The sequence below is a fragment of the Clupea harengus genome, chromosome 9 (genome assembly GCF_900700415.2).
Source record: "Clupea harengus chromosome 9, Ch_v2.0.2, whole genome shotgun sequence".
NCBI classification, from domain to species: domain Eukaryota; kingdom Metazoa; phylum Chordata; class Actinopteri; order Clupeiformes; family Clupeidae; genus Clupea; species Clupea harengus.
Window position 1 is genome coordinate 819,503 of NC_045160.1, and position 9,584 is coordinate 829,086.

The 9,584-nt window shown below is 42.0% G+C and overlaps 1 protein-coding gene across 2 annotated transcripts; it reads right to left on the bottom strand.

Annotated features, from left to right (window-relative positions):
• Positions 1-56: 56 nt before the first annotated feature.
• On the bottom strand, positions 57-8,639 carry nars2 (asparaginyl-tRNA synthetase 2, mitochondrial). 2 transcript variants are annotated; one of them, XM_012830927.3, is made up of 14 exons: positions 8,149-8,639; positions 7,919-8,028; positions 7,653-7,773; positions 6,159-6,299; positions 5,981-6,061; positions 4,916-5,019; positions 3,966-4,098; positions 3,573-3,671; positions 3,250-3,287; positions 3,072-3,138; positions 2,792-2,929; positions 1,799-1,896; positions 1,421-1,447; positions 57-292 (listed from the first exon to the last, which is right to left on the bottom strand). In XM_012830927.3, exons 1-14 carry the CDS (start codon positions 8,311-8,313, stop codon positions 148-150), a joined length of 1,467 nt encoding a protein of 488 aa, XP_012686381.1. In that variant the 5' UTR covers positions 8,314-8,639; the 3' UTR covers positions 57-147. The 2 variants fall into 2 exon arrangements, with proteins under 2 accessions (XP_012686381.1, XP_031428845.1); XM_031572985.2 differs by lacking the exon at positions 8,149-8,639 and having other exon boundaries at positions 7,653-7,771.
• Between the last annotated feature and the right edge of the window lie 945 nt (positions 8,640-9,584).

Genomic DNA, 9,584 nt, shown 5'->3' on the forward strand with positions numbered 1-9,584 from the left:
GATTCCATGGCTACTTTATGATAGTTTGCTTAATAAACCGTGACACCCACATCAAATCACTTCTGTTGAGGTTTTATTATAAAAAAATATATTAATTGTAGTTTAGACCACTGACCATGACTAACAGACACATACGTTTCATGAAAATTACAAAAGGCAGGAGTGCGAAAACCTAGCAAATGGGATCACATCTTTGATATTGTCCACTCCCAAGATGCACTGAAGGTACCGCTCAAACCCCATCCCAAAGCCACCATGGGGGACGGAGCCAAACTGTCTCAGCTGGAGATACCTACAACAGAAAGAGGAGGTGCAGAGCTAGTAATCAGACTTTCAGGTCAAATGCACTGGGGTTCTGAGGATACACTGATTTTTTTCCCCCCTTGCCTTTCATTTTAGTTCTACAAAACAGGTGCAGGTGAGTAGAACTTGCTTGTTTTAATGTGTTACAAATCCACAAAAATGACATGTTTAAAACACTGAGAAATATAATTGTGGATAAAATCAGAACTTTGAGGGGACATGGTAAAGTGTACCATAAGAAAAGAGTTCAAATAGGTCACGCCATTTTTTTAAACAATATAACCTTATCTCATTGTAACATTAAAACAACAAAGTTATGTTCTAGTAAAAATAAAAAATCCCGAATTCAGAATAGAAAGTATGCTTCAATGTTTGAGCCTCAATGTAGTTTAGATAGATAGATAGATAGATGGATACTTTATTAATCCCGAGGGAAATTTAGGAGCAATAAATGAGTATGTAGTATGCAAGTAGCTGAACCTTGGTCAGTATTTTGAAGTGTCGAGTACACTTATATAGATCTACCAGAGGCCCAGTCTTTAGGGGGGCGATGATAGACAATATCTACCATGTATCTGGTATTGTCTGTTGAGCCAAGACGTTCTTGAAAAAAGATTATGTAATATACGAAGTACTGAGCAATTTATCAGAGGGTAAAAATGTCTCTCAAGGCTGTGTGAACACGTTATGATTTCCTCTATTCGCCTCTTAAATTACAGGAAGGATTTTTTTTAGGACTGCTATAAGTGAAGATTTGATTTACTTTGTGAAGTGTATAGTGCCTCATTAAGGAACTTAAAAAAATACTGTTGATGACAGCAGGGGTGCAACTGATACGGTTATCTGAGACTAACTCTGAAGTTGTTGGTCTTTCTTTTTAAATATGGCACTCATCCGCTTGATTAACTAACAAATTCAGATTTTTCAAAGATGTAAATTGTATGATCTAAATTTAATTGAGCTGATAGTAGTCTAATATTGCGCTCATATCTCTTGCCTTTCAAAAGATTCTGTAGGGAGCTTTTTTGTGGGGAAGTAAGAACGATAACCCAACCACAAAGTACCACTTCAGCAGTCATAATATATTTAAAATGAATTCCAACCATCGGGTTCTCACCATTCATATGCATCTTCCATCCCTGCCCTGCGGAAATATACACAGAAATATAAAAAAAATATAGATTCATTCTGTTTTGCTGATATTCTCAAGCACAAAACATACATTTAGAAAATGTCTGCTATCCTTGACATGTTACACAGACCGTATCAGACAATATTGTACTGTTCTACAAGATTTATGGTCCTAGAGGAAAGTGAAGTTGTTGATCCGTCACAGCTATGTTATTTTAACTGTGATCTATAACAGTGTGAAAAAAGCAGGAAATACTGGTAACTCAGACTGATACAGAGTTTGGTTTCTCTGTAGTATTTCTTTAACTGCGTCGAGGTAATGGAGTTGGGTGTTTGGTGAGAGTTCACAGAGACGTTCTCTTACTGAATGATGCGGCTCCTGAGGATTTCCAGTCTCTCTTCTCTCAGAGATCCTCCGCACAGCTCCCCGACCCCTGGCACCAGCAGGTCCACCGCCGCAGCCTGGGGAGCACAGCCCAACCAGTACTGACCACTGCTGACCACTACAAACTACTCACAGTGTCCTTCAGATCGAGAGGGTTCCCTACTTTAAAACACTTTGGCCTAAATGGGCTCTTCGGGGAAGAAAAGGGATTTATCAGTAGGGGTTCATGGTGTAGACCTGCCCAAATGAATCTCCCAAATGTGATTTTTCTAGAGGTGGAATCCTCATGTCCAAATGAATCTGGCCTTCCACTGGGTTCTTTACAACCTTAGAACTTTTCACTGAGGGGGTTCCACTCAGAAACTTTCCAGCGTTGTGTTTGGAGACAACGCAGCCATGCTCTGACTTAATGTCCAGACATGGTTTGTCAATATGCCTTTAAAATGACTCTGCTGTTTTCGTTTAGAAAAACCCTAAAAAAATATCCACATGCTGTAGCCTTTTAGGTTTTTTTATGGAGTCTACTATTCTAGGAATGCATGGAGGAATACCAATTCTGCCCAGTGCCTACAGTTGACATGTACTGATCGTCTACGTTGACCTCTTCTGAACTCTAATTCCTGCATGTGTGCTAAGCTCACTATTACCACTATTCACAAGTTAGGCACTACCCAAGGAATGAATACAAGTGACTGAGCACGACTAATCAATACTGATTTGTTTTTGTTATTATAGTCTTTTGACCACTGCTGCCCAACACTATCCCTTTAATGACCATTGGACTTGCTTATTGGACCCTTACAAATATCACTATTGCCATGTAATGGAATATCTGTTGAAAAAGTCATCTTTGAAAAGCTTACGTTTCCAAATTGATCAAATTTGATCATGAACCTCTGTACAGTCTGCATTTGCTTAGGATTTGTACAAGATAAAGAAAGATTCGGTGTGTATGTGTAACAAGAGCCTCACAGTGTGTCGTGGGTGATCCTGGTTGTCTCTGGCGTAAAAAGGCTTGAGATCATAGGGGTAATCTGTGACAAAGACTGGGATGTTGCCACAATGTTTCACCAGGTACTTCTCATGTTCTGTCTGCAGGTCACAACCCCACTGAGAAATGGAGACAGACAGGCATAATCATTGACTTCAAATTCCTCCTTTGTCCAAGAGGGAAAAACAGAGAAAGACATTAAAGGCAGTACCCCCCGAAAGCTCCTTTGAAATGAAGGAGCTTACAGCCCACGTTGCTCACCTTGGTTGGAAAAGTGAATATCTGGGAACTGCGGTTTAGAATGTCTATGGCCTCTGTGTAGGAAATCCTAAGGGTAAAATGACACATAATATTATAATAACCATCTAATGATAGAGGTGGGAAAGATTAACCGGTTATGGAGAACCTGCTTTGAGGTAGCTCTGCAGGACATACTTACACATTAAACTTTCTACTCAGCATGAGATCCACTTGCCCCTAAGCAGGAGAGACACTTTGAACATGTGCGATTTACAGTCCACCACAACCCACTCAAGCAGATTAAGATACTACAAGTGAAACCTTTGAGTCCTTCAGTTCAGATGAAAGCACATGACACTAGCTGAAGTTGAGGTCATTGGGTTCAATTCTCCAAGAGTGCTAGTACTATACTACCACACTATACATGAAGTTGAGCAAATCTATGTGAATTGGTTTGTGTAAGTGTAACATGAACATACTTTGATTTAAATAATTATTGTATTATACATTACATTTCCTTACCCTGTGTCCAGGTGCCACAAACTTGTGAAATAATTCCACATCTTCTGCACAGTGGGTAAGGACGTGCTCAGTGCTGGCTTTGAAGAGATGCTCCATTACCTGATAAGGAGGACACATGTGATAGTTTGCAGTTCCCAGACATCATATATATATATATATATATATAAAGAAGTTGCTACTATATTCCATACTTACATATATTATATTCCATGAAATATGTTATAAATGTTAAATGTATAAAAAAGACAATATATTTGATTCTTAAATGCTCGACATTTATATGTACAATGGCATACATATTCCATTGAGCCCCTTTGCTATCTGTTATACTCCCACTGAAGTTCAGGCTGGTAGACTATAGTGTCACAGTGTCAAAATGAATCTGAGCCTTACTGTCATCACATCCTCTAGGGACTCGGTGAATGAGATCTCGGCCTCCACCATGTAGAACTCAGCCAAGTGTCGCCTGCTCTGGGAGTTCTCGGCCCTGAAGGTCGGCCCAAAAGTGTACACTGCAGGGAAGGCCCTACAACAGTGACAGGTTCGCTTCAGAGGGGCTATCGTGAAGATTATTTAAACAAGGCTCATGTTAAGTCTAGCCAGTGCACAAGACAAAACTTGTTCTTTCCTCAGCACAAGATGACAATGGCTGACCCTTGTCACACTTGAATGTCTATTGTTGCGCTCAGCCAAGTTCATGACCTTAAATGATCTCTGTGGTATTTATACAATGTTCCGGAGTTTTTCATGACTCATACCGCTTTGGTAACAAAAGATTAGAACACAAAGAAGATACAGTTATTAAATCATTTCACAAATTAATCTTTCTGTAACTCTACTAATCCAACTCACTAGCTAGCTGGCTACATATGAATTTATATTGAGACTTTAAAAACAGAATTCACAGGGGGTTTTAAATCATGTAGATTGCTTCCTCATGCATAATATCTGTGATGGAATTAGCTAAATGTTGTACAAACGCAACACAGGCGTTCACTTATTCATTATTTAAATGCTGTGATTATGACCTAATAAAGGTAATTGCAAAACTTCAAGAATAAGTATTGTCCAGATGTGTACACCTCAGCTAATTGCATAGGCCTGTTTTGAGGGAAATGTTTCAGCTCTTCTCTCTAGTAAACCGGCATTAGTAGGTTTGGTTTACTCAATGCTTCTCAATCACACAATCTCAATTTGCCTGGGGCAACAAAACTTTTCAGCCTCATCGGATACATTTGTTCAAACATTTGAGATTTGTGAGATGGGGGCGTGCACCCTCAAACCCCGGCAAAAACGACTTTGTGAGAGCTGCCTTACTCTGACAAAACGCTGTCACAACTCACCCTGCCATGACCTCAAGGTGAAGCTGGCCGGAGACTGTCAGGTAGGTGGGGACAGAGAAGTAGTGTGGGTCCCGCTCATCCTGCTGTTTATCCCTACTTGCGGGCTGAAGATTAAACAGGAAGGTTGCCAATTCTTAACAATGTTGACAGTAACTACACAAGTGGCATTGTCACATGGAGAAATTCCTAACAGCTGGTACAAAAACACGAGGAGGATTAAACCCACTTTTGATGTGGACAGAATGAGTTAACCATTAAACCCAAGTCATCGTACATAGGTATTACAAAGAGATTATGCATGATCTCAGTGCTGTGTAGCCAGACATATATATTAATATATAACATCTGGAGGCAACCAAGGTCAAATGTGGCCTAAATGTCGGTGGGGAGTATTGAAATTGAAGTGGAAACAATTACAACCCTAATTGCATTTAAAATGTATAAACCAATCCAATGCCTCATTCAGAGCAGCACTCAAAGGAGGTTTGAAAGTCACAGGAAATGCAGAAGTTGGAGGAGATCTCTGAAGAAAAGCTGGAGGGCTGTTGGTGTCCATTTTCTTTATTCCTCTAGTCCTCAATTTCTACAACTGGTCTTGTTTCCTGACTGTGAACTCTCACCATGTAAGTGCACAAAGTCACATCTGGTTTTGTGAGACTAGCATGAGTGAGGTTGTGTTCCGCACATAACCTCAGTGTGTTTTAACCAATGAAGGACATGAGCTTTAGCAATAATACAATGCATTGCATTTGGATTTCTACATCAAGGAAACACATTTGTCCAAATCTCAAGGGTGATAAACTATGTAAAATATGCAAAGTGATACTGTTTGAACTCCAGTGGTATTGGTCACAAAGGCTAGTAGAAGAAAGACACATTTTATGCAAAGTGTATATGCTGGCAAATTATTCTCAGCTTTGCATGATACCACCTAAGCACTATTTATGATTTACCTGATTTGTTTAATTGTTATTATTTACATTGAAACCCCTTTCTGATTAAAAGGTGAGGTTTTATAGTTAGGCCCTGTGATCTTGTGTGCAAGCCAAAGGGAAGAGGACATACCTCCACCTGGAACAACTCCCCTGCTCCTTCACAGTCATTGGACGTGATGACTGGTGTGTGGATCTGTATGAACCCGTTATCCTGAAATTCAAAAAGCCACCAGTCTCTTTGAGTAAATTCGGGCCAACTCACTATATACTAGCAATGGTGAAGACAGACACAAGGAATGGGGCAATACCTTGAAAAATGATTGAATAGCAGAAGTGGCTTCACTACGGACCCTCAGCAAGGCACTGAAGACATTTGTCCGGCAACGCAGATGGGGAAACTGACGGATGTACTCCAGAGAATGGCGTTCCTTGATCTTAAAGGGGAATTCCTGTGAAAAAAGAATACTGAGTGTTGGGGGTTCCCTGCATGCCTTGCAGGCGATGGAGTGTGTGGTCATCTAGTCGTTATTGTTCAGTTTTATTCCATTTTTAGTGTCTAGTAGAGTGTATGTGCATTGTTCATCATATCGTCTGTGTCATTGATGCCTGTGTTAGTTTCTTGGTTAGTGAATGTATCACCACCATGAAAGTAACTGTCAGTGTGAATGCCCTTTCCCTTCCTACCATGTCAAGTTCGGTTCCTCTTGTGTGTAATTTCCTGGCTGTGTGTGCCATAATCAAAGGCCTGTTGCCATAGAAACCCAGCTTGCCACATTGGTGTCAGAGGTGGGATGGGGAATGACACTGACAATGACAATGACACTGCAGGAGATCGAGGCTGCAATGCATGCAATGCCGTGTCCATGCTCAGCGCCTGCTAAGATCAGACTGCTGATGGAGCCAGAGTCCCCCGCTTGATGGCTGGGTTGGACCGCCAAAGGATTGCAGGATCGCCAACGCTGGCGCTCCGCCAAGACCTGGGGCCGATCACAATGGTATTCTAGCCCAGAGCTGCCGACAGATGTGGCTGAACCTTGGACCAAGAACCCCATGAGGCCAGGGGCATCTGAGCAGGGGCCGATGGCGACAGGGAAGAGTCGCCAGAAACTTACCATCACACCAGTGCAGATGGCAGCTTAAAATCAATGAGTGGTCGGCGGAAGAGAGGGTGGTCCAAGTTGCCCTCACCCTGGAGGTGAGCCCAGCGTGGGTACCCAAACCCTCGACTCTGCAATGCAGGAGGAGCTGGACTTCAAGAACAGCCGCCTGAGTGCACCCCAAAACCTGATGGTAGGCTGATCGAAACACAGCTGGTCGAACATGTGCTGGGCTTCCGCGGCATGAGACACCGAGTGCGTCAGGCAGACTACGAAGGGAGTGGCGAGGAACTTCTAGTGGTCCAGCCTCATCAGCCGGGACAGCCTCCTCTAGGGTGGGCTTGATGACAATGTCGGTTTCCTCAACTTTGTCATGGGCACATGCGTTGCCGGGGACTGTGTGGTGTATTGGGGGTTCATCTAGTCGTTATCGTTCAGTAGAGTGTATGTGCATTGTTCATCATATCGTCAGTGTGTTTTTTGTTAGAGAATGTATCTGTCCACTGTAAATGTAACTGTCAGCGTAAATGATGCCCTTTCCCGTTCCTACCATGTCAGATTCAGTTCCTTCTGAGTGTGTCATAATAAAGTGCCTGTTGCAAAAGAAACCCAACTTGAATGTGTGGGTTTGTAGATTCTGAAATAGGTCAACATAGATTGGTGGATTGGTCAGCAAAGGTTACACTTCTGGAAGAGAAAACTCACAGTGGGATCACATTTTCCAGTCACTTGTATTTGTTTTGCATGGAGCTCTACGTTCTGTTTTCCACTTGGACTCTTCTCCAGGCTTCCTGAGACATCAATGGCACTTCCAAATGTCAGACCTCTTGAAGTCAAGCATATGGTAGATTTTCACAACACATCAGTACACACTACAACACTAGAGAAGAAACTGGATATGATTCTAACAACAGTTGTGCATGATACAAAACCAATTATATCAGAGTAGCCATGTAGGAGACTGACATCACCTGTCATTTAGATCGTGGCTGGCCACTACTTGGAGAGGTTGCAGGGAGGAGCCATCATTCACGTGGAGAAAGAGATGTTCTTTCTGTGATCGGACAGAACGGACCCAACCCTAACAATGGGGTAAGTTAACGTTTCAAATCAACCGTTTTACTCTCCACTTCTTGTTATCAACATCAAGATTTTATCGAGTACCATCTGGACAAAATGCATGGGAACCAACAAATCCTACCTGTATTCTGATGTTAGATCCCAACGCTTTAGTGGATAACGCATCGCTTATCGTTAGCTTTTTGAATGGTTTCTGGCAATACCGTCTGGACCCACATTTTATGCAGCTAAATACCCATTCAGAAGAAACAGGGAAAACACTACGTAGTAAATTACTCGAAAGCATTATAGTAACGTTAGGGAGACAGCTATTTAGTTTCAGTATAGGACTTTGAGCTTCCCTATAAAACGATAAGCGTACCGCTTAAAAGTTTGGTTGGGAGCTACAGTGACTGCTCCGTCTGTTATGACATTCACATACATGCCGTTCACAGCGCATTTCCTGGAACCATCTAACTTCCGACTGCAAATCCTTCGGACTGGCTACATTCATACACGTGTTTTCCAGAAACCAATCATAATCCGGCCCGCGATACATGCGCCTGCATACTTATAGGAAATGTAGTTTTACACACATCGACGCTGCGTCTAATCCGTGGTACATTATCCTACATGACCGCAAGATTTCTCTATATTTCTACACATGTATTTTATTTATAAAATATCAATCATTGCTTGGCTCTATTACTACATGTAGATTGTCAGCAGTCCAATTAGCCTACCTTGACAAGTAGCCCTCAGTGGGGTAGCTACCCTGGGTGTTTGACACAAATTAATCTAAGAATAGGTCTATTTATCTCCTAACCTTGTAATTTCCTCTATTAGCCTGTAATATTTTTGTTCACGTTAATGAGTGTCCCATTACTATCCCACAGGCATTTGCAAGGTGACTCAGTGAAGACTTGCTGTGTATTGTGCACATTACCAATTACGATCTCTCAACGAGTTCCTTAGACTGACTCGTCTCTCAGGAACTCTGATATAATATAAAAATTAAAAGCAATAAAATATGCAACTTTATAGTCTTCTAAAAACATAAAACTTTTAATGGTGGCTGGGGGCTGGGGCCATATCAATGGCCCAGTGATAGGCCTACTGAACTAAAAACATCTAACTACAGCAATACATGACTTTTATCTACTAGAAGGAACCCAGGTTCATCATTTTAGACATGCTTGGTTCTGTCATGAGGGCGAGGGGGGCATATGTGTTTGGCACTGGTGAACAAAGAAATCCCTGTAGTTGACTCTAGGCTATATTGCCATATCAAGTTTCAAAGGATAGTGAAGCAGGTGTGATACACTGCCCACATCGCTCCTCTTGGCTGCTTTGATATTGTGGATGAGACAGGGGGACGGCGACTGCTTCACTGGAACAAGGACAATTTCATGGGTGGAGTTGTGGAAATGACAAAAAAAGGTACATCGAAAAAACATGGACGCTGCAGTCATACTAGCCCTACAACACTGAAGCAGAAACGTACAGTACATGATCCACAGCAGTGGTTCTCATCAGGGGGGCCGGGGCCCACAAGGGGCCTCAGGGAGCTGCAAGGGG

Excerpts from the sequence above, each read along its gene's own strand:
- nars2 (XM_012830927.3), bottom strand. The coding sequence starts at position 8,313 with ATGCTTTCGAGTAATTTACTACGTAGTGTTTTCCCTGTTTCTTCTGAA. Across the intron at positions 8,029-8,148 it reads GATCTAACATCAGAATACAG|GGTTGGGTCCGTTCTGTCCG; the intron begins GTAGGATTTGTT and ends CCCCATTGTTAG. Across the intron at positions 5,020-5,980 it reads GGGAGTTGTTCCAGGTGGAG|CCCGCAAGTAGGGATAAACA; the intron begins GTATGTCCTCTT and ends TTTAATCTTCAG.